Genomic DNA, 25,420 nt, shown 5'->3' on the forward strand with positions numbered 1-25,420 from the left:
GGGAAAGGGAGCAGGATAGCAGCTCCCAGTAGGTATCAGAATAGCACTCGATAGTAAGAAATCCAAGTCCGGCTTGGGACTCCTCCAGTAACATGGGAGTGGGAGAAACAATAGGTTACCTGAAAGCAGTTCTATGGTGTATCCAGTGTAAACAAATCTAAAGCAACTGGACTTGTTAAGTAATCATTGAAGATGTTTCACTACTGGTCCGAGCAGCTTCTTCAGTTCAACTGACTGGTATGGGAAGTCCTCAGCATATATACTCTTCCACTAATCCAATCACAATGGCACTTTGTAACTCTTCAGAGAGGTGTCATCTGAAACTTACAGAGGTGTGAATGCTGTGGAGTTACTTTGAGAATTACTACTTAACAAGTCCATTTGCTTTAGATTTATTTATACTAGATATACCATGACCTGGATGAATGAAAATCTTCATAGTCAGTTCTATGGTGTAGCACTGGCTCCTTCTGAAAGCTCAGACTCAGGCACAAAAAAATACATTTGTTGGTTTAAGAATATCATTTTAAATGGTAGAGTGGTTACAGTGTAATTTAGAATTAAAAAGTATACCATAAAAATCATAACAGTATCCCTTTAAATTAAAAGTCAACCACCCCTTTAAACTTCTGGACAACAGAAAGTGAAAACACCATGCAAGTTTTAGATTTTTCTTAAATTTGAATGAGCAAATCAGGGTTTGGTTCAGTATTCGGCCAAATCCTTCTCAGTGGCTTCAGTATTCTGCTGATTCAAAAATATAATAGACTGATAAACATGACTCTAAACATCCTGTACAAGTAAACAGAGCTGACAAGTTTCCCTTTAAACTACGGTGAATGGTATTTTCACTTTTTGATAAATACAGGTGGTTTCCATATCAGTGTTTTCTCCCCATGACCTTCCTGCTGGATGCCATTGTAAAATAGTGTGCAAAAAACACCTTTTAAACAGAGATAAACATAAAGGCAGTTATAAATGATGTTTGTGAAATACTTTGTTGGAGCTTTACAACCTAGAAACCGGAGCAGTTCTTCCAAATTCCATTTCTTGCCCCCTCCTGGGTGTCAGTACGAGGCCACAATCACTTCTCGGTTTCTGGCTTTTTAAAAAGCATCGAGCAGCTGAATTCCCAGGATGCAGAATGCAGAGGTGAAAATGCATTGAGCTGGAACTGAAAGGATATGAGCAGAAAAACAGGGTCAGTGGGAGACATGGCGGAATTATCTAAACTGCTGCCCATGGGATTTCTACAGGGAGCCGGCGTGCCTCCAGCTCACATCTTCATTATGAGACAAAGAACGGCTTGCGCTTGCCTACCTGGCAGTATGTAGGTTATCTCCTTGCTGCAGATGTGCTGATTCCATGGGCTGGAATGTGCAGAATCTTCCAGTAATGGGTCTGAATGATAAAGTGCTGCATTCACTGGCTCTCTTACTGTACTTTATTGCCAGAATTTAAGGAAAGAAACAAGGCTCTAGGAAATGCCTGCAGACCTGGCCATGATGCCATTCCTATTCATATGCTATGCTCCGATGTGTGTCTTCAATAGGGAAGATTAGTGTACTTGTCAAGGACCACTAAAGTTGGTTATGCACTGGCCGACCATTACAGTCCTGGGGAAGATAGGCCCTCAGGCCAAATGAACAGATACCATACAAGGCACATAAGACTCCATTTCACTTTCAGCCAAATGATGGGAAATTACCATCAGGACCATCCACCAGGACTGCAAGATTATTGATCTGAACACCCAACTGCTAGACTTGCCTAAACATATTCTACAAAAGCTCCAGATGCAAGTTGCTATAGCACTCAGGAGTGCAAAATCATTCCCCTAGGAGCTTATTTACGCAGCTTATTTACGCATGAGGCATTAATGCATCTTCACCTCACACCCTGTTTAAAATCTGGTGAAAGCGTCCACCAGTTCTCCTTAACTTAAGCTTCCGACAGGCCAGGGTTTATGGGAAGGCCACAAAGGCCCGGAACTAGGGAAGCATTTTTAGGGGCAGCATGTAATCTAATTGGCATATTGCTAGGGGGCCGCACTCAAGACTGCACTACCTATCAAATATCCTTGTATGGCTTCTTTTTTCTGCAGTTAGTGCAATACTTTGGAGTTCGGAATGAAGTAGAGATGGTTTGGGGTTCTTAATGAAGTGGAGACACTGCTTCTGACCAGATAGGCGGTGGCAGTGGCGGGTAGTATCAGGTGGGTGGCAAGGGGGGGCCTGGCCTAGGGGCACAAACATTTTATATCTGGCCCTGGCTCCGAATTCAGGAGTAGGAAGGACTACATGCCTCCTCAAGTCCACAGCTCTACTAAGCAAAATGTCTTCATTGTCATGCATTGTCATTCGTCTATGCACTCCATTCTGGGCTTAGGGCAGGCTAACTGGGGCAGGGCCAGACTTAGGGTAGGCAGGAGAGGCACATGTCTAATGCGCAAAATGCCAGGGGTGCTATGCACATACCTCTTTTGTCACCTACACTCAGTCTGGGCTCTTGTGACATCGCTTATAAGTGCAAATAGGTGCCTAGGGGCTCATGTGGCTTTGCCCAACACTGAACTGGAGGTGCATGAGTGACAGCCAAGGTTTCCCTATAATCTGTAATTAGAATTACCATACAGTTATGGAACATGTAAAGATATAGCAGATTTGTAAGGTGGAGGCAGAGATTGTGAAAGGGTCAGCTGTATGAGCCTAGCATCAGAATTCAGTTAAATAAATGAAGGCTAGACACACTCACCATTTAGCACTGTATATAGTGACAAGGTAACCAGACCAATGGGTGAATATTGGAGGCACTGACATATATATTATTGTAACCCATAAAATATTAGAGCAGGCAGAGCACTTTATGAGCCCTGTGGCACACAGTAACATTATTAGAAAGGAGAGCATCTAATATGCCAATCATAAAGAGCATTGATTAAACCCCGACGGTAGGAAGAATAATGATGTAATATTCATTACATATAAAGCAGCGCGTTAGTAGGGGCTCAGACAATAATGATCACCCAAAAAGTCTTCTGGCGAGGAGACAGTCTGTGGAGTGAGAGGCCAATTAGTAGAGGTTTTGCAATCATTAATATTGCGAAGGGATCCCTAGCCGCCCGCTCCCCCCTCGCTGACAGCAACTAAATCTTCAAGTAAGATTCATGTCATGGGAACAGCAGTGTTTTATATGTTTAGAAATTAGATGCAGTAATTAGCTTTAAATGGGCCTCATTTGTTAAGTACTCCAGGGCTGAACTGGCCATGACGCCATAGCAATCATACTTTTATGGTGATGTAAAAGTTATAAATATCCAGTAGATACTGTATCTCTCTATTTTATGTTGTAATAATGTGCTTCCCAGCAGCTCCAGACTAGGATTCAAAATAGCCCCTGGCAATTAAAGTACACAGAGGCCCAAACAACGCCCAAACCATCCCAATAAATAGTGACTGTCTATGGCATCTTACAGCAGCCCCTATGGCATTTGGCAGAAACCACAGATTGCCAGTCCAAGCCTACTTCCCTGTAAATTCCCTAGCTAACTCTCACTGGAATATATGGGGTGGGCATTGGGGGGAAATTGAGTCATTTTCTATTTCTCTGCATTAAAAATAATGTGAGAACATTGCCCTAGCCCCCCCCCTATGCCTAAACCAGGCCAAATCTACATTCGCCAATCTCACTGCTCCTCTATAAAGCAGTATTTCATGCCCAGTCAATGCACATGTAAAACATACTACCCTTGCATATGAACCGGGAAATGTTAAGATCCATAACTCGGGGCAAGGAAGTGCAGTCTATGCTGTGCTATGGCACAGAATGAAAGCTTTCTGCATTTGCGGCGGTGCGAAGGGCAGATAAATGTGGCATGGGGTTATGCTTGGCTTCTGTGGAACTAAATGTAACATTGTTCTGTGCCATTTTGCTCAGCTGGGATGAAATAGGGCATTTCGTAGAAGGGCATATGAGAAATCATGTAAAAGAAAAATATAAAGAGCACAAAGGAAACTGGAATCAAAGATAATCATTTTGTGATAAGTTTCCATGGGGTTTGTTATTGATTCCTACGCGCTCGCCATTAAAGAGCTTTATGATCAATCAGCCATGAGGCAGACTGATTGGATTCTGTGCACTTTGGCTGCACATGTGGAAGGCTAAATTGTAAGAAATTGATGATCAATCAGCCCACAGAGCAATTCAATCACTACTAAACTACAGTTCTGCCTGCCTCCAAAGTCCACTCCACACACAAGTCAACATACACCAAATCAAGGTATTTTAGGACCCTATTTATCAAAATTCTCTTGCAGATACTCCTACACACAATTCACTTACCCTTATAATCCAGATGAACAGGACCTTTACTAGTCACGTGTTGTGTCTGACTCATTTGGAGTTGCCATTGGGGCTTAAGTGGGCCAGGCCAATACAAGCTGGCAATGCAGAGAGTTGACATCTTATCAGCTAGTGTATGGGACCCTCAGTATGGAACCCTCAGACAGGCTCAACCCACCCATATCTGGCTAAAAATTGGCCAGGTGTTGATCGCGTAGGTTTAAAAACCCATCGGGACAAGGAGCACATACATACCAAAGGCCAACATACCATCAATGTAATTAGATCATTTGGCCCTTTGACAAATGATTGGATAAGTCTGATATTGTCCAACTCAAGGTGGGCATATTGGGGAAATATGCCAAAGAGCCGCCACCTCTGGGGCCCAGTTAAGAGCCAAGCTAAAGGTGGCCATACATTGAAAGATCTGCTCATTTAGCAAGGTCACCAAACAAGTGGATCTTTCCCCGTCATACCCATCTTGAGGCATCGGATCATAATTGGTGCTATGCATGTCATCGGAATGAGGGGCACATCAATCTGCAGATCCAGACCTTGATCCAACAGGAAAATCACATCGACCCGATAAAGAAAATGGGTAGGCCCGTCAGAGGGCCCCATACACAGGCCAATTAACTGCTGATTTGGTCTGTGGGCAGCTGTTATTGCCTGTGTATGGCCACCTTAAGATGAGGCAGGAGTGATTGCAGGCATTTTTACTGTAATGGATTTAGTAGTTGGGGAGGTTTTTCATAGCAGGACACCTTGTCCCTCCATGGAGCCCCTTTGAGAACCTCTCTGCATGTGCAGCACTAGGTTCCTGTTCTACCTGTATTCAAAGTGAATGTTTCTTTTCTCATTTATTCCTGGCTGTTGGATCACAATGTGGTGTTTCAGCACCAGCTATAAAACCTTCATTTACCTGTAATTTAATGGGTTACACCATATCTGAGGAGGTGTGAAATTATGTCCCAAATGTCGATCGATATATGAAAATATGCACCTTTATAACTACTGCATTTGATTCTTCCTATACAAATACAGTTACCTGCTTTTGGTTTGCTGTGATTTCTCGGGAAATCAGTGACAATGGAATAACCCCTTGTGACGCTGGAATTATGTTAGGGCAGGGCTCTCTGTAGCCCTTGTATTCTATGGTGTAAACACATTGTAATGGCTCTATAATAGGAGTGAATAATGGAGTGGGGAATGCACTCTCCATCAGTGGGTAAATCACCTTCCATTAAAGTCAGTGGAAAAAGTCTGCCATTAATAAGCTATTACTGACTAATGGATAAATCTATTAGGAGAGCTTTTGCCAGTAATGTCAATAATGTCCATATGCTATATAAGTGAATATGGAAATACCATATGTTTAGCTCTGCTAACCTAATTGTAGGCTTTTTACCTACGTCCCCTGTTATGGTGCGTTTTGGGACTGCAGGAATGTTTGTGGCAGGTGTTTTACAGCCGCTCCTAATGCCTTCTGTGCCTGATGCAGCCATTGAACTGGCAGAGCAATGTTAGGAGTTGCACATTTGTAATCTCTGTAGGGCAGCAGGTTGCCTATTTAGACATATGTATTGCAAACCTATTTGGGCTCATGGCTACAAATGGCCTTATGGAAGCCATATGTGCCCCAAACAGCGTGGTATCAGACTGCAAGCACCCATAGAGTTAGAATGGAAAAGGACCCTTAGGGGCAGATTTATCAAAATGTGAGTTTAGAGCTTAATGCATAAAAACTCACCCCCATTCTATTCATTCCTATGGGATTTTTAGAAGGGTATTTATCAATCGTTGAAATTTAGAACTCACAATTTGATAAATAAGCTTCTAAAAATCCCATAGGAATGAATAGAACATAGGTGAGTTTTTATGTATTAAGCTCTAAACTCACATTTTGATAAATCTGCCCCTTAGAGTCTTATATTGAACCATGGAGCATAAACATGGCACTTGCACTCACCAGTCCAATTCTAATCAGATTAGGTTCTATACGTCAGTGCCATGTGTCTGATGTGTCTACTGAAAATGTTATCCATACTGCTACTGAGGATGCCGTGAATCCAGGATTGGCCCATATAAAAGCCCCCCCCCCCTTTTTTTTTTTTTTTTGCAGGATTTTGATTTGCCAAACCCTGCACTACAATGATGAGCCCCAAGAAGGGCGAAACCAGTATGTAGTTGGGAATCTGATCAGCTATTATACTGGCTTTTGCTTTAAAGACCAGTCAGTGAACTTTAGTCATTATGTTAAACCCATGTAAATGGGATTTTCTTTTTGGAGCTCTTTGGGATTAGAGCCAGTGGTGTAATTTTGGAGGCCTGGGCCCAAGGGCACCCCTGGATGAAATAGCGGGTTACCTGCAACTTTTGTCTCAGACGAGCCCCCTTTTCCCCTGGAATCCCCTGCACCCACGGGGTCTGCCCTCTCTATAGTTACACACTGAACTGGGCAGCTGAATGCAACAGTTTGTTTCCACATGATGCATTTATTTTATTTTGCTCAAATGTGAGTATACAAAGTAAGTGCCCCCTCAGTTTGTTGATGTGACCATGCGTCACTGCTGGATTTACACAAGAGTGTATGCAAGAGTGTCTGGTTCTGAGTGGGGAGATCTTTTCATTTTTTCCTTAAAAAACAAATAGAGATTACATAGTCACCCAAGAGCCAAGGCTGCCGCCCTATATGAATAGGTTAAAGGGATGCTGTCATGATTTTTATGGTCTATTTTTGATTTCTAATTACATTGTTTACATAGCAATAATTCAGTCATTTAATTTAAAATGTTATTCCTGAACCAACATATGTATATTTTTTAGTTGTAATATTGGTGTGTAGGCGCCACCTCAGTGCATTGTGCCTGAGTCTGAGCTTTCAGAAGGAGCCAGCGAGAGTAGCTGAACTGCTTTCAGGTAACCTATAGTTTCTCCTATACTCATGTAATTGGAGGAGTCCCCAGCCAGACTTGGATTTCTTACTATTGAGTGCTATTCTGATACCTACTGGGAGCTGCTATCTTGCTCCTTTCCTATTGTTCTGCTGATCGGCTGCTGGGGGGGGGGGGGGGGGGATATCACCCCAACTTGCAGCGCAGCAGTAAAGTGTGACTGAAGTTTATCAGAGCACAGGTCACATGGTTGTGGCACCCTGGAAAATGAAGAATATGGCTAGCCCCCATGTGAAATTTCAGAATTAAATATAAAAAAATCTGTTTGTGTTTTTGAAAAACAGATTACAATGCAGGATTCTGCTGGAGAAGCTCTATTTACTGACGGGTTTTGAAAAAAAAAACATGTTTTCCCATGACAGGATTCCTTCAAGTTTTGGGACAAGACTTTTATGAAGAAGTTAAAATTTGTCAAAACATAAAGCACGAGCCAATAAAATCTGCTGGCCCCAGGTGAAGGCCACCATAATCGGTGGATTATGCCGGTGCTTTCATCCAAAATATGAATATACTGATGTAAAACTTTTGGAGAAGACAAACTAGGTGTTAATTCTGATACGAGAATCTTAAGGGAACTGTAAATGAAGTATTGTGCTTTTGTTATGCATTTGCAAATACAACCTTGCTGGCTGCACACAAAGAGATTATGAGATTAAATACCAGCGCGCTTGGTGCCTACTGAAAGATTAGATAAGATTTCAACTGTTTCTGATGTGTTAGCTTTCATGCTATAAAAATGCATTATAATCCGTTTAGAGGTGACCTCAATAAACTGAAATTTTCTGGCAAAAGACAAGTCCACTACAACTTGAATTATTAGCATTAAACTGGCCATACCTGTACCGATAAAATCATACAAAACCTAGTTTCCATGTGGACTGTGTGTGGGCTCCCAATTATCTTGTACCATAGTGATCGGTCGTTTAGTCCAGCGTTTTTCAACCACTGTTCGCGGCACACTAGTGTGCCGCAAGATGTTGCCTGGTGTGCCGTAGGCAGGGCACCAATGTACTAGGGGGGCACTGCTGCTGGGCACCAATGTACTAGGGGGGCACTGCTCTTGGCACCAATGTACTAGGGGGGCACTGCTCTTGGCACCAATGTACTAGGGGGGCACTGCTGCTGGGCACCAATGTACTAGGGGGGCACTGCTCTTGGCACCAATGTACTAGGGGGGCACTGCTGCTGGGCACAGAGTTAAATTTTTTAACATTTTCTAATGGTAGTGTGCCTCGTGATTTTTTTCATGAAACAAGTGTGCCTTTGCCCAAAAAAGGTTGAAAAACACTGGTTTAGTCGACTGGCTAATGAAGAAATCTGCGCATGTATTGTGTAATATCCTTGGGGGACCTACAGACACTTTTTTGTGATTGGTGTCTGCCAACTATTTCATGTTCAGAACATCCTCCCATTTGTATTTTAAGGGCTTTATCCTACAATTTCAGTCTGAATATTAGTTTCAGATCGTTGTATTTAAATGTATGACCGATATCCAAAAGTTCATTGGAAGCAGACTAAAATCTAAGGTGTACGGCCACCTTAACATTGCATTTCTGGGTAGCATTTACCCACCCTTGCTATAAAACTGTTATCTTGTAGCCAGGGCCCCACTTATGTTGTATTGCTTTTAAAGCCTTCAGTAGAGCTGGGATAAGCATTCTATAACTCCAGGTACATCAACCCAAAATCTTTGCAGTTAGCCTGACAATTTGCTATGAGCTCATCCATTCTAACCCTGCACTAGTGTTGCATCCTTTTGCCTACACTATGCAGATCCGAACTGGGGGACTAAAGCTGGCCATACACGTGGCGATCCGACGATGTTTCGTACGACCATCGGTCGCACGAAACATCGTCAGATCCGCCACACACCATTCAGGGCTGAATCGGCAGGTAAGGAGGTAGAAACAATAGGATTTCTACCTCCTTCTGCCGATTCAGCTCTGAAGGGAGAATTTTGGTCAGGCGCCTTCTATGGCGCCCGATCAAAATTTTCTAACTTGGCCGATCAGCGAGCCGACCGATTTCAGCAGCTTCCTGCGATATCGGTCGGCTCGCTGACATGCCATACACGCACCGATTATCGTACGAAACGAGGTTTCGTACGATAATATCGGTGCGTGTATGGCCACCTTTAGAGTTAAAATAGGCCCTGGGATTTCAAGTACAGAGAGGCCCAAACAGCCCCCTACCAACCTCACAAATAGTGACTGTCTATGGCAGTGATCCCCAACAAGTGGCTCAGGGGCAACATGTTGCTCCCCAACCCCTTGGATGTTGCTCTCAGTGCCCCCAAACCAGAGAGTTATTTTTGAATTCCTGACTTGGGGGCAAGTTTTGGTTGAATAAAAACAAGATTTGCTTCCAAATAAAGCCCCCTGTAAGCTGATAGTGAGGCTGCCTAATAGCCAATCTTAGCCCTTATTTGGCTCTTCCATGAACTTTTATGGTGCTTGTGTTGCTTCCCAAGTCTTTTTACATTTGACTGTGGCTAAGTTTTTTCCCCAGAATTCTCAGTAAGTGGCAGCTTCTAAGCCAGGGGTGGCCAGACTTTTTTCATCCGTGATCGACCAATCACCAGGGAATGCAGAAGTGCAGCGTGAATGTTTCAGCTATGTTGAAATTTGAAGATGCAAATAAGGGTTCAGATTGGCTTGGAAAATGGCTGAATCTAAAAATAATGGATTTGTGGCATCCCAAGTACAACATATTTATCATAAAGAATTAAGCCAAACCAGCGGCTCACAAGCAAATGTGCTTCCCACCTAGTGGCAGCCAGACAGGGGCTAATTTCAACATTACTGGCTTGGAGGCAGAAGCATAAAGAAATGTTTACTCCATGTACCTGTGGTACCTATGGTTGTATTTATGAAAGAGACCAAAGTCAGAGGCCTAGGGCAAAAGCTTTAAAGGGGACAGCAGGAAAAGTAAATTAAATATGCATTAGTAATAGTTATAACACAAGTGTTTATTGTGTAAAGTTCATTATTCATTATATTTCTAGAATAGAAGGCATCTGTCGGTGGGGAAACTCATTTGGATGGAATATTTCCCAAAGGATAGGGGGGGCTGTCATTCTATGTAATGGCCTAGGGTAACACAAGCTATAAATACACCTGTGCCATCTTTTAACTTCATGTGCTTGTTTCCCTACAAATCCCATCTGGTTAGTGCATGCTGTGGCCTTGTCTCACCTACACAATTCCTGGGACTGACAGCTCCCCAGAGCATTCCTTGTACTCGCCATAGGGACCCTCTGTACTGAATAATCACATTGGGTCTCTGACTGAAGGGAAACTGCACTTGGCACTATCCTGTTTGCAAATTGTTTCTTCCAGCCCCTTCAGTTTATTTACGTCTCTTAAATCTCTCACCCCAAATGCCTTTTTTTCCTTTGTTTCTGCTATTTAGGGAAAAGCCAGCAATGCACATTATTAAAATAGCAGTATCTTCTCCTGCAAGGAGTCTGCTTTTTATTCCAGATAAGGTTTTCACTGATTTATGCAGCTGAGTCACACCGAGAACCACTGTCATGTCTCTTTGCCACAAGTGTAGTGGTTAATCTTTCTGTATGGATCCCCCCAAGTCAGGGAAATGTAAAAAGAGTTTAGGAACAACATAAGCATAAAAATACTTCTGGGAGGTACCAAATCAGGGTTGTTATTGGCTATTTGGTAGCCCCCATATGGACTGGCACCCTGCAGGAGGTTTGATTTGGTGGTGCATCTGGTTTCATGCAGCCAAAACTTGCCTCCAAGCCAGGAATTCAAAAATAAGCCCCTGCTTTGAGGCCACTGGGAGCAACATCCAAGGGGTTGGAGAGCAACATGTTGCCCCCGAGCCACTGGTTGGGGATCACTGGTCTAAGACAAGCATGACAAACTAGTGTTTTGGGGGCCGTTTTTGTCCGTCTCTCTGCTTCTTTGCAGCTCCAAATACCCTTTTCATTGTGTCAATTTGTTAAAAACTGAATCATGTTTGCACCCCCAAAACAGGTGTTACATAGCCCTTCGCCTTGCATATAGTATGACTGTCTCGTAGGGGCGATGAAGATAACGCTCCTTTTGTGTTATAACCCCCATCAATCAGGCACAGGAGACAGGCTTTAGCATCAATGGGGTGTGCTCGGCCCAAAGGGCCATAAATGGACAATCTCCTTAGATCTTCCTATAGCCTGTACAGAGAGATATGAGAAAGCTATGGCAGTATACATATTCCTCTGTACTAAGCACAAGGCTGCAGGCAAATGCTGGATGGTATAATTGCTTTCTAAATCTTGCACATATGCCTCATTTACTGTGTGTGAGTGGGTGGTAATGAAATGAAATGCAACTCAATATAAAAACATCTTTATAAAGCATTGAAGTTCTTTTCACAGGAATAATGGTTGCATCTGATAAAGTTTACCACATTCCAAGCAATTCATATTAAAAAAATAAAAATATTGATTCTTAAGTTTAAAAGGGGGAACCATCTCTCAGCAAAGGGATAATGCACCTTGGGGATCAGGTTTTGGATGTACCTGCACCCAGAGTCAATGCCTTGGGCCAGATGCAGGCACTCAAGAGTGGATTTCGGCACAGAAACATGCCAGTATGCATTTCGCTGCCGAAATCTGCTCAGTTTGCCTAGAACTAGCCCAAAGTAATGGCCCTAGGGGCAGGCACATGCAAAGGCACAGGGGCGACTGAGTCAGGCTGGGTGCAGGCACACAGAGGTGATTTTGGTGCCAAAGCGTGCCCTGTGTATGCCTTGTGGCCGTGGCCTTATGGAAAAAAAAGCTGCATAACTTTCTCTTCTTAGTAAGCCCTTTTCCCATGCCCACTTGCCCATGCTCAGTGCGTACAAAGCGTTGGGCAAGAGATGATGAGCCTTGGGCATGTACTGTACCTGTGCCGATAACAGCAAAGTTTCATGCTCCCAAAGTTCCAACCCTTTTCCCCATTCCCAGTAGCCCTGCACATGCCCAGTAATTCTGGGTTTCTGCTTGAGGTAACTCTCTTGGAACAAAGGACATTACCTTGGTGGCCAAATGTGCCCTAGATAAATATAATAACGTAAAGCAGAAAGTTAAAGCACTCTAGTGCTTTAACTACTAACAATCCTTACAGTCTAGATCAAACAGTAGAAACCTGCTGTTTCCCCTGAAGAATATCCCTTTAAAGGGATACTGTCATGTTTTCAATGATGTAGTTTTTATTACTAAATTACACTGATTACATAGCAAATATTTCATTCTACTGTTTAAAATGTTATTCTTGAACCAACAAATGTATTTTTTAGCTGTAATATTGGTGTGTAGGCGCCATCTCAGTGCATTGTGCCTGAGTCTGAGCTTTCAGAAGGAGCCAGCGCTACACATTAGAACTGCTTTCAGCTAACCTATTGTTTCTCCTACTCCCATGTAACTGGAGGAGTCTTGGGTGAGCCGGAGTTGGATGTTTTACTATTCAGTGCTATTCTCATATCTACCTCTAGATGGGGCATGGGAGCATTTTTAGCAATGCTGTCAGGGAGCTGTTATCTTGTTACCGTGTCCCATGGCTGAGGGCACCTGGAAAAATAAAGAAAATGGCTAGTCCCAGGTCAAATTTCAAAATTAAGTGTAAAAAAAAAAAATCTGTTTGCCCTTTTGGAAAATGGACTTCAATGCAGAATTCTGCTGGAGGAGCTCTACCAACTGATGCATTTCATAAAAACACGTTTTCCCATGACAAAATACCTAAGATACCCATTCTTAAGAGCTTGTTATTGATCACCTCTTAGGCTGATGTCCCAGGGCTGGTTAGTCACTCTAACTGCTCCAAAATGCCTTTCCACCGGCAACAATGGGAATCACTAGTGGAAAGGCCTTTGCATCGCTTTGGTTTCTTCCTGCAGGCAACTTTGTATGACTTCGGAAAACTGAAGCGATGTGAAGGCCTTTCCACTAGCGATTCCTATTGCTGCCGGTGGAAAGGCATTTCAGAATGGTTCGCAAAGATCTATTGCTGGCGACTAACTTTGGCCTTATACATTCTGCGGCCTTGCAGTGGTTTCTATGCAGTCATGCAGCACATGAACCAATTATGAATCAGTCCTGCACCATGCTGATTTAGGTTGTAGATACACAGAGCTACTAGTAGCAGCTACAAAAATACACATTGCTGGTCATTTACTGATAACTGTCTCTACTTGTCTTTTAGCAGAGTCAATTCTCAGTATTGTCTATGGCAGAGTATTTTCTGGTGTTTAGTAGCCGTGACAAGTATCTGCTACTAAGTAGCTGTGTGTGTCTTCACCCTTACTGGGTTTTTCTAGCAGTTAGGCAGGATATATGTAGGCATTATGGTTGAACTTGATGGACATATCTCTTTTTTCGACCTAACTTACTATGTTACTATGTATAGGGTACCATGTATAAATGGCACATACTGCATTGGCCTAATATGGATTATTTCAGCTGTGTATAACACATGACCAAATAGAAGCAAATATGTATAAGAATGGTTAAGAATTAGCTGTAGTATGGCACCTTCACACAGGGGTTGTATTGGACTTGGAATAGAACCAGTGTGAGCATTTAAAACACTATGTATAAATACATGGCTCCATGTCAGTTGCTTTTCTGTACAGAATGGTGCAACTAATATGGCAGCTCCTATTCATACAAGGGAATATATTCTACACCCTGTCCTAGTAAGGAAAGAATAAACTCATATCTTCCACTTTTTCTTGCAAACAAATAACTCCACATCTGATTAAGCTCAGTTACTTTACTGAAAATGTATTTCCCGTATATCGGATTGGGCATTTAGTGAGACTCGCACTATATATAGTCCTGCTCGGCGTACAGATGCCAAGGAGTGACAGGTTTGCTCTGTAAGATTTAATGAGTGAAGTGCTTGCTGATAATTGGAATAATAAATGCACTTCAGAGCGGTGATGCATTTGCATTATTTTGTGGATGTGCTGCTGCTGCGAGACAGCTTCCAGAGAGGCCCTAATTAGTTCTCGTTTGGAGGATCCTCGTTACTTCTTTGTGTCACGCCCACTGTTATCTACTAATGTTCTCATTCCGAGGCAGCGCAGTAAAAATCATGCTACTCAGCAAGGAGGAGGAGATGAGTTTGTGGCAGTCGTTCTCAGACATTTTTGGGTCAGGCACCCCTTTGGGACATTCGGCCATAGCCCCCTCTTAACTCATAACAAGGTTACAGGGATCTGTAAACATAACTATCAGCCATTGAGTCATAGTTCCAAGAATATCTGGAACAGTAAACATGTTTTCACCCCATATCTATCTCATTGTGCTTCAAGCTGGGCTTGTATGTGTGTGTATATATATATATATATATATATATAAAGTTTTTATTCAGCCAAAACCTGCATCCAAGTCAGGAATTTGACTTGACTTGACTGACGAAGGCTTTGAAAGGTCCCAGTGTTTCAGACACTGGGAAAACACTGGGATTTAAGCTCAGTGGGCCAAGCTAAAGCTTTTTAACCTCATTAAAGGAATAGTAACATAAATAAGGAAGTGTTTTAAAAGGTAATTAAAATATAAATGTAAGTTGTCCTGAACTGGTACAACCGGTGTGTTTCCTTCAGAACACTACTATAGTTTATATTAACAGACTGCCGTGTAGCCATGGGGGCAGCCTTTCAAAAGTGGGAAAAAGAAGAAAAGGCACAGGTAACAATGAAGCTCTATAGAATACAATAATGTTCAACAGAGCTCATCTGTTATCGGCTATGTAACCTGTTCCATTTAGCCCTATTATTATTTGAATAGCTACCCCCATGCCTACACAGCAGCTTTGTTCCTGAGGAAAAAATAAAACCTTTACAACATAAACAACTTTTACCAGTGCAGGGCAAGAGTACATGATATTTTAATTACTCTGATACACTTTTATTTTTTTAGTGTTACTGTTCCTTTAATGCTACACTGAATGCGCTCTTCAACAAGGTAGGTGTTGATCAGATTCTGTGGGGCATATGTAGTTATAAAATAGTTCATCAAATGAAGGGCTTCCCAGCACTCGATATTAACCCGTAAGGGCTCTGGCACACGAGGAGATTAGTCACCCGCGACAAATCTTCCTGTTCGCGGGCGACTAGTGATGGGCGAAATGTTTCGCCAGGCATGGATTCGTGGCGAATTTCCACGTTTCGCCATTGGCGGATTGTTTCGCGAAATGGATGAAAACATTTGCAGCGGAAAAATTTGCAGAGAGTCCAAAAATTTGCGAAACTGAAAATGTTGCACGTCAAAAAAATAATTGTAGCTGCGGGCGACAATTTTTTTTTTTGATGTGCGACATTTCGGATTTTTCAGCAAAGCAAAATGGGACAGATTCGCTCATCACTACGGACGACTAATCTCCCCGGATTGCCATTCCACCGGTGAAAATGTAAATCGCCGGTGGGATGGCATACGCGGCGGCACGATTTCAGTGAAATCGCGGAAGTTTCCTCTCAAGGCAACTTCCGCAATTTCACTGAAATTGCGCCGCCGCGTATGCCATCCCACCTGCTGATTTACATTTTTGCCGGTGGGATGGCAATCCGGGGAGATTTGTCGCGGGCGACTAATCTCCCCGTGTACCAGAGCCCTAAAAGGTATTTATGGGCATATTTATCAAAACTGTAATTTGGCCATTGTTTGAGGCTAAATAGTTAGGCCACCTAGAAAGTCTTTTCTCATACAAAGATACCAGGGGTCATTTATAAAATTCACACTGCACAGAATTATTTGAACTGGGAACATATTTGCCTGTGTTTATAAAGTTGGCCAAGACCGGTACCTTTAATGTGCAAAAAATAATTGTAAAATTTTATTCGCAGTGCAAAGGTCTTCAAAAGCTTTTTAAATATGGCATATTTACAAATGGCAAATATTTATGTGCCCGCTCTGCGTATGAGCAGCACCGCCAACTTTGGTGGCAGGAAAAAAAATTCACTAAACGGATTTTGCAAATTGTGATTTTATATTCCAAAAGTGAAATTGGCGCAATATTCGCACAATAAACATGCAGAGGGCACGCTCACGCAGACCGCAATCTCATTTGCTAATTTTTGTGCGCAGTTCACATTTCACTGCGATTTGAAAAAAATTAGCGCACATAATGTTAAAAAAACCACACAAACTTTATAAATGACCCCCACCTTCTCTGGATAATGATTAATGAAAGCAAATAGGGAATAAAACTCACTAGGACACTATGAATAACAAATAAGATTCAGTTTGTGAAAATATAAATATTCTTTGATAGATTAGAGACTAAGGCAATGAGTGGTGAGTAGAAGAAAGGAAACTAAGAGAAACACACACACACACATAAAGTATACATCACATAATGTACTGGGTCTGCATCATTGACTGTAACATTAGACTAGTGTGGCATGTCCAATCAATAAGAAGAACACATACTGGCATCAGCAAAATAAATAGGGCAGACACTGTGTGGGAGCCCCATTATGTTTCAGTATATGATTTACCTACCTGGCATGAGCAATGGAGATTTTGCACACTGACGAAATAGAAGCAATGTCCCTGTTATTTATAAAGATATATGTGCAAAACCCCCATTGCTCATTGTCTACCAGTAAATAATATGTTATTGTGATATTAAAATAGAAGCAATGCCCCTGATACTATCACAATAACATATATTCTTTACTAGTAGGCAGAAGAAGAAAAAAACATTATATTATATATATATATATATATATATATATATATATATATATATATATATATATATATATATATATATAATTGCAGTGAAAGAAACAGCCACTTAAGTTTGCCATCATTCTATACATAGATATACTGTCAACATCAATATTCTCTAGTAAAAGAAAAAAAAAAATCCGGCTAAAAACATGTAAAATAAAAAGATTCCCATATAAATAACTTAAAATATCTTGATTTATTGTAATGAGCAAACATTTCACATTGCTTGTTGAATACAGTGAAAAAAAAAATCACAAATAGAATCAAATAGCTTGTTGTCTCTTTAAATAGAACCTTGGTTATCAGAATATCTCACAGACCTGGGGTAGGGGGGTGGGTGGGGGTCACAGTCTTGCTGACTTAGTACAGTCCATCCAAATTGGGGTTTGAAAATGCAATATAATGCCAACACATTGTTACAAATCCCAGAGAAGTTAAGTGCTTTTCTTGTTATTCCCATATATGCCACAAAAACAGCAGTGCGCCCTGTAAAGTACCAGTCTTGGAAGTGCGCCTTATGTTCCGCTCACAGTCCTGTCGTAGCAATGCAGACAACAGTGATATGTTTAATTGGCTGCTGGGGAAAGGAAACACAAGTATGCATGGTTCATAAAGATCTATTCTGTATACATAATCTGGAACCCTCTCCATTTCTAGATAGAAAATATGTCTTTACTTTCGCTTTGTGGGGCTTTTTGTCCAAGGCCAAGGATATGTATTTAGAAAAAAAAAGAAAAAAAGATGAATGTGTTAACTAATAATATTTGGGGCATAAGCAGGAGGAGGTAAAAAAAATATATATATATTTTTTTAAATATCTCATAACGAATGTCCAAATACACAACAGAAGAATCAATGTAGTGATCCCATCACCAGCTGAATGAAGGCAAAGGACATGCTTGTCTGAGCACTTCCCCATGTAAGGCAAACAATACCTGGTATCCTCTCCAGGATAACTTAAGAGAATTGGGATGGCTGATCATGTGATGATATTTTACGGCAGTAATTCTCAAGAGTTAACCACCTCAGGCCAATGGTGGTCTCCCAAAGTTCACTAGCCGGTGGGATGGCATTGCGAGGAGATCAGTCGCCCGCAACAACTGAAATTTGTCGTGGCGTGACTAATCTCCCGTGTGTCACGGCCCTAAAGCATTAGTTGGTATGGTATGGTCCACAACCTTAAAAGGGAGGGAGCTCAGACTAAAAACTAGTTTTGAGGAAAATTCCTCTATTCTCCCTGAAATACTCCTGGAAGCCAACCTTGAAAGTTAGTGTTACGCTTGGGGAAAACACTTGTCCTGCATAGTCCTAGACTATGACAGAATGGAGACACAGTGACATTGCCATGTCTGTAATCTTGTTATGAGCTAATGGGGTCCCTGGCTTAATATTGGGTCTCGAGGGGTATAGCTATGCTAGGATGACTTATCTGGGTAACTTGTATGAAATACCCCATCTTAGCGTGCACACAAATGGAATTTTGGTCCACTCAAAAGAAAATGTAATGACGTATGATTAAAAAAAAAAGACAAGGGGCAAGTCATACATTCAGAACTAAACAAAAAGAATTGTATTAAAAAGAACAATGAAAAATCCCCGATATAAAAGAACAAACTTGGAGATGCTCCCACCGGAATCCATTAAACATATCACTGTTATTTGTTGACCATCGACTTTCAGGGAGGGATAGTGATAGAGATACACAGTTAGCAATGCTCTATGTGTCTACGTTATTGCATTGGCAACTCTGCACAATCCCTTCTTTTTTTGCTACACTAAATAGGTGATTTCAGTTCCATAAGAGTAGGAACCATCGGGGACATATTAAACTGTGTGCTACAGATATTAAATAAAAAGTGTTCTCATTTTAACTGTCATGATTTTACACAATACAGAATTAACAAATGTGAACCCAAGTTTACCCTAGTAGTATAAAAGTCCATTCTGATCTACCACTTCTCTATAATATGGCTCATGTAATCTTCTGTGGGCCAGCGTACTTGGTCTTCTGCTTCTTCCTTGGAAAATGCCTCATTGGAGCGGTGGAGAAGGCGCTCCTCCCTGTTCTTCTTCCGTTGCTCCATCCTTTCCATTTGTCTTTTGAACTGGTAGCGCTGCTGGAAGAGATCCTTTGCATAGTCATAGAGTTGCATGTCTAAGTCATTGAGTTCCTCAATCCTTTGGATTGTGTCATTGTCCAAATCAACTCCACCAGCCCGTGTATTGTTGTACTGCATGAACGGCCTGATGAACTTAAGGTTGAAAGTCCTCTCAAAAAGATACTGAGTCTTTCTCTGGAACTCTGTGAGCCCAAAAAATGCCATGTCTTTTAAGTTCTTTTTGGCACTTTCCAAAAGAACCTGAGCTCGCTTGTTATCCGGATAAAAAGACATATTGTAGCACCCTACAAGGCTGAGGTCTGCCAGCATCCTGACTTGACGATTATTGGCCAAATTATAGGGACACTCCATAAACTCCTGTAAGGTGCACCCTGACCAGTCTGTGCCTTCATAGCAAGATGGCAGCTCTTCAGGAGTAGGTGTCCGCCCGTCGCACATATGGAGCGAAGTCTTCCAAGTGGCTCCTCTCTGCACATGTCTCCATTCACTGAGGTATCTGGAAACTGGATCTCTCAGTAACGTGATGTAATAAAATTTCCTGAAACAGAAGAAAATATACTTAAGGTCAGTCATGGAACTGGGTTCCAGATGAAAAGAGCATTTTATTAAGTTACGTGGATACTGCAGATCTAATAGAACTTTTTAAGCAGTGACGAGTGGTTTATTGTGTTAGACTCCAGACCCGCTTCAGGCACTGGTTGCTCATGATACCAGCAGCTAAAGCAGAACATTTAAGCTTCCAGCAGAGAGGATACAAGAGGGGAAATTTGCAAGCAACATTAACCAGATTATTTCGCCAGTAGACTGAAAAATAGACCCAAAGTGACAAGGAAAAACATATGAATGGCCCAAGGGCACCAGAAAATAAGTGTCCACATACATACATACATAAGATAATACAGCATAAGCTCTTTCATATTTCCAGTATTTCAGCAAGTGCCTAAACCCCAGCAGTGTGCACAGAAATCCTTATTTAGATCACACACACACACACGGGTATAGGATAATAAATACCTTCTGCAGCAAAACAAATGCAAGATGGATCACTCAGAGGAGTGCCAGAGACATCTTAATACCAGCAGGCACCGTGGTGCTGTATTTCTGTATGAAGCATCTTTGGAGTTTAAAAATACAAAAAAAACCTCTTGGCAAAATTCTGATTTGTGATATAATGGTACTGATAAAGCAGAACTGGCTTTCAGACAGTGGAGCCTGGAAATACAAACATGCAGCGGAAATGTTTATGTCTCTGTCCTAATGGAAGGCAGAACATTATATAGAGGGGTATAAAAAGGCCTCAGATTGGTGAAGAAAGTATATTTCAGGCATCTTGTTACTGGGGAGGGAATGTGTGTGGCAGTGACGTGCAGTTATACCTTTATTGCTGCTGTGTTTTATTACAAATGTATTCTGCAAGGAATATGTATGGTCTCCCTGTTTTCACGTAAAGGAGTTTGTTTCCTATGGGTACTGCAGTTTCCTTCCACACTCTAAATATTTATATATATATATATATATATATATATATATATATATATATATATATATATATATATATATATATATATATATATATATATATATATATATATATATATATAGACAGGTTAATAGGCTCCGGATACAAAAAAGCCCTTGTACAAAGAATATGATAGGGGCCTTAGATTTCTAAGGGACCTTAGATTGTAAGCTCCACTGGGGCAAGTAGAATGCAGTGAATAACAAACAGTAAGGTGTATATACAGAGTTTGCAGTGTCGATGGCCCATAGGTGCATAGCATGGGCCTTAACACAGAAGAGAAGGTTAAGGTTGGGTTGAGTTGGGAAGAAAATTGCCTGAATGAAATTGGGCATAACCAAAAACATGTCTACAATTTCCATTTAGGAATGTTCTCACTTAATGATTGGTATGACCGGTATAGCACTGTGAATGTTTCCATGTTTTGTTTTGCTGTATGTTAATTGAGAGACCTCAGGAGAAAGAAGGTTGTATGAAGCATGAGTCTGAAACATAACTGGATAGTCTGTGGTAACTGGATCCTTTAGAAAAAGGGGAGCAGTAGCAAATATGATTGAAGGTTTAATGCAAAAATGTGTCAGGCACCCCCCCCCCCCTTCTTTCTGCCCATTATAGTGGCACTCATTTCTTTCCCTAGCTCATAAGTTGCTTTCTAAAGTTGGCCATACACAGGCCGAGTCAGCAGCTTACTTGGGGGCCCTCCAACAGGCCTGCCCGACCAATATCTTGCCAGGCAGATGTTAAATTGGGACAGGTTTTACAATCCCATCGGGGAGAGGACTGCATTAACTTGTCTGCTCTGGGTCCTCGCCCCAATGGCCTACATTTACTAACAATGTGATCTGATCAGAGGCCAGAGGGCCCAATATCACCCATTTCAAGGCCGGCATACGAGGAAAAGATCTGCTCATTTGGCGACCAGGGAGATCTTTTAATGTATAACCAGCTTAACTCTGCTTTGCGTAAGATACCATTGTTCTACAACTACAATCTCTACTCTACTTCCTCCTCTGCTAAAGTGATAATCTCTATACAAGTAGGCAGTGGGGAGACGCTGGCCTGTACACCAAGGGCGGGGGCTTTAGCATCAGAAAGACAAAGGACACAGAAAGCCCTGTTCTAAAGGTTACAATTAAACTTTATCTACTCTGTATTGAACATTATCCTGCAAGAAACTATTTTAGTGTTCCTTTAAATATACTTATTCTCATAGAAGTTCCCCAGTCTGGAAATATTGTATATATCTGTACAACTGAGTGACACTTTACTGCATTTTTGCCTCCATTTCCTCCCACCCCCAGTAGGTTTTGGCACCTAATAATTTCTAATTTTTAAAGGAGCTTATCAGACAAAAAAAGATAATATCTTCTTTATAAAACAACTACAGCAAAGGATACAGTAAAATGGTTAATAAATGGCCCCTTATAAAATTCCCAGGGCTCTAATGCCATTTGGCATTGATCCTAGTGAACACCTGCCCACAGCAACTGAATAAAAAACAGCCAACTATTATTCACGCAACAGAACAGCTGCAAGGTGACTTTGGAGACATCCGAGGTCAAAATCTTCAGTGAATTCCACAGACAACCGCAACCCGATGGAAGCAATTTCACGTTGGCCCAATGTTGAAAAAAAGTCAACTTTGCAATACATAGCCCCCTACCTTTCTTTTTTATTTACCCCCACACTGCGTTTAAAGTCTCAAAATCTGCCTATGGGTGAACCACCTTGGTGCCATGATGAATACAGGGTGCTCCCTGTGCACAAGCACCTTCAAGCTCCTTGAGTATGGGTGCAAACAGAAAGAAGGGGTCAATACCAAAGGCAAATAATCTCAAAGTATTTTTTTTAAAAAAGAAATAATGGGAAAAAAAAAACGATTTCTCTTTTAAAGGGGCCATTTATGCCTATGACTAGTAGAAGGCAAAGTAGGCCTGAAGCTAATGTTACAGCTGTCGGTATCTCCGCTGGTATATTTCTGTCATGCACTCCCCCATTTATAATGAGCTCCTTATTATTTAGCAAAGGTGGCAAAGAAAAGGGGATAATTAGGGAAATGGCTGACTCCTGATTTTCCTAGGAGTTCTTCTGAGGCAAGTGGAACATTGTATTCCCATAGTATTACATTATTGACTTTATTTCATTTAAAGGAGAAGGAAAGGTAAAAACTAAGTAAGCTTCATCAGAAAGGTCTATGTAAATACAGCCATAAGCACTCACAGAAAGAGTCCTCTATCAAAAGAAACAGGATGTCTTGTCTCCTTTTTTGTGAACATGTTCTTCAGTATCAGACTTCCTCTCTTTTAGGGCTCCTTCAGGTTTGGGGCCCTAGTCTGCTCAGTTCTCTCCCTTCTGCTGCCCCCCCCCCACTACCATAAGACCTACCAAGACCAAGCTAAAATTGTAGCTGCTATCATAGGGAGATTCTAGGGCTGTTTACTCAGGTATAGTAAAGCTTTCTGCTGAATAAATATAGCATTCTAGGTGGCACTAATGTGGGGAATCTATTGGCAGTAAAATGCCAAAATGACTTTCTTTTTTTTTTTTTTTTTTTTTTTTTTAAATGGTCTTTAAATTTGGCTTTGAAGTAAAATTGACATTTAAGCAGTGTTTCAACTTAAAATAATGTGTTGCTAGCCAACTGCTAGCAGATCCGAGTAGTGCAAGGGGACCAGCAATGAGAGGTTGCAACCAGTAATGGTGGCCATACACGCTACTACGATCTTTCCCACAACAATTGGTCGTAGGAAAGATCGCTTGTCCACTCTACTAGCGTTAAGAGCTGAATCGTCAGATATGCAGTAAAAACAAAAGAATTCTTACTCCTATCTGATAATTCAGCATTAACGTATATGTATACAAAATTTTCATTCATGCCCGATCGACCGTTATCCACGGTTTTTACCGATATCAACTTCTTTTGGTGCGTGTATGGCCACCTTAAGGTGCGATTTACTTCATGAAGGTCTTGATGGGACAGTGATCTAATCATTGACCAGCTTACTATCTTTACACAATGCCAGGATCTGGGATGGTCACTTCATACTTACCTGTATTGGGTTTATATGTCTTGAATATCATTTAAATGGCTGTTATATATATGCTGGTAGCTTGGAGGGCTTCAAAGACTACCTTCTGGCACTTATGACATTTTGTAATGTGAAAGTAGTAGGTGCTTATTATTCTTCACTCACAATCCCCTACAAACTAGACAACCAGGAAAAAAAACAGATGTTGGTGTCTGCTCTTCTAGTCTACTAGTTCCTACATGGGTAGCTTTGCTCTTAAGTCTGCTTCTCAAAAATAACTGGGTGCTCTACCACTGTAATTAACATTTCTGCGATAATTGGCTCCACCATAAAGCATAATACAAGGCTGATTTTTGACATTAAGTGAAGACTTGTCATTACCTGGAAACAGAAAGTTAGATGTGTGAGCTTGATTTCATATAAGGCATTTTCACACACCTTTAGTACCTGTCCCTAGCAGTTGGTTTAGAAAGGGTTGGAAACTGAGAAACAATGAGATACTCTAAGGGTCCTCTGTCAATATTTACCTTGGACAGTAAAAAAATAGTACTTTATCAGTTATTACTATTGTCTATAGAGGAAGCCTCTAATACTGATATACAATGCAATTGCTTCTTGCATCGTTGTTCCCTTCCTTCTACAGGGCTAATAACTTCAGGGCTATATTATTTGGAAGTCTGGGTGCTCAGTTGTACACACAGAAATTCATCATGCTCATATTATATACACAATATACTTCTCAAACTTCAAGACTTATGGTTGATTTCAGTAATAGACAATGGAGATTTTCGTTCATCGATACAAATAACTGAGCAGTGCAAAATATCTAAAGTAATCTTAGGGCAGATCCCAAAGAAATGTTCACACCCAGCCCTAATTTCGGATTTAGCCACAGCCAGATGTCAAACATAGTTCTGAGATTAGATTATTGCTTCAGAAACAAGCGTGTCTGAATAAACAGGAGGACACCGAGCCAGTTGGCCAGATAATTTGGGATAAAATAATGTGTCAGGCATGGAAACAAGATAAACACTGAAGGTCGCTGAAGAGGGCAAGCATTTACTAACCATGGATTATGGTAGGAGTCACGTGGCCAACGGCATAACATTGAGCACCACAACAGCTGCAAAACATCCAGATCAAGAACATCCAACCAGTAGCTCTCTTTACTCCCTCTTTACTATGTACACATGTATATACATCTGAATCTATGCATAGCACATCAGCTACTGCCAAGTCAAAGTTCTAATTCAGTTCTAAACCAAGGTAGAACTCACAGTTGAAAATTAAGCTTGCCAGAGATGACTTTTTTTTTTCTGGTCAGACAGAGCTCAGTAGATACAAGGTACTTATTTGATTCCTTTTTTTACTATTTTTTCTTATATGTAGAATCATCCTAAAAAATGAAACTGTGGATTTTACTAGAGAAAAACATGGGTCAAAGATATGGAAGTCAAGCTCAGGAAAGCTGAGATGTTGGATAGTTGGAAACTAGTTTGGCATTGGGCAACGGGAGGCCTGCCGTTTGCCCAGATGCAGTAACCCATAGCAACAAAACAGCAAGTAACATTTGCTGGTTACCTGTTTAAAAGAAAACATTTTATTTGTTGCCATGGTTTACTGCACTTGGGCAAACTTGGTGCCTTTTATTGCAAACTACTATGAATATTTATTGTAAATATCTCCATTCAAGAACAAAGGCTCACACAATCGTCACCCAAGATCGGCACCCAAGT

At 41.3% G+C, this 25,420-nt stretch overlaps 1 protein-coding gene across 1 annotated transcript in view; it reads right to left on the reverse strand.

The window, feature by feature from the left end:
- Window positions 1-17,194: 17,194 nt before the first annotated feature.
- The window catches only part of hs6st1 (heparan sulfate 6-O-sulfotransferase 1), a 62,585-nt gene continuing 54,359 nt past the window's right edge, over window positions 17,195-25,420 (reverse strand). The window contains 1 exon segment of the mRNA NM_001017317.1: window positions 17,195-19,674. Within this exon segment, the coding sequence (NP_001017317.1) occupies window positions 18,966-19,674 (709 nt within the window). The 3' untranslated portion in view covers window positions 17,195-18,965.

Source organism: Xenopus tropicalis, chromosome 5 (genome assembly GCF_000004195.4).
Source record: "Xenopus tropicalis strain Nigerian chromosome 5, UCB_Xtro_10.0, whole genome shotgun sequence".
NCBI classification, from domain to species: domain Eukaryota; kingdom Metazoa; phylum Chordata; class Amphibia; order Anura; family Pipidae; genus Xenopus; species Xenopus tropicalis.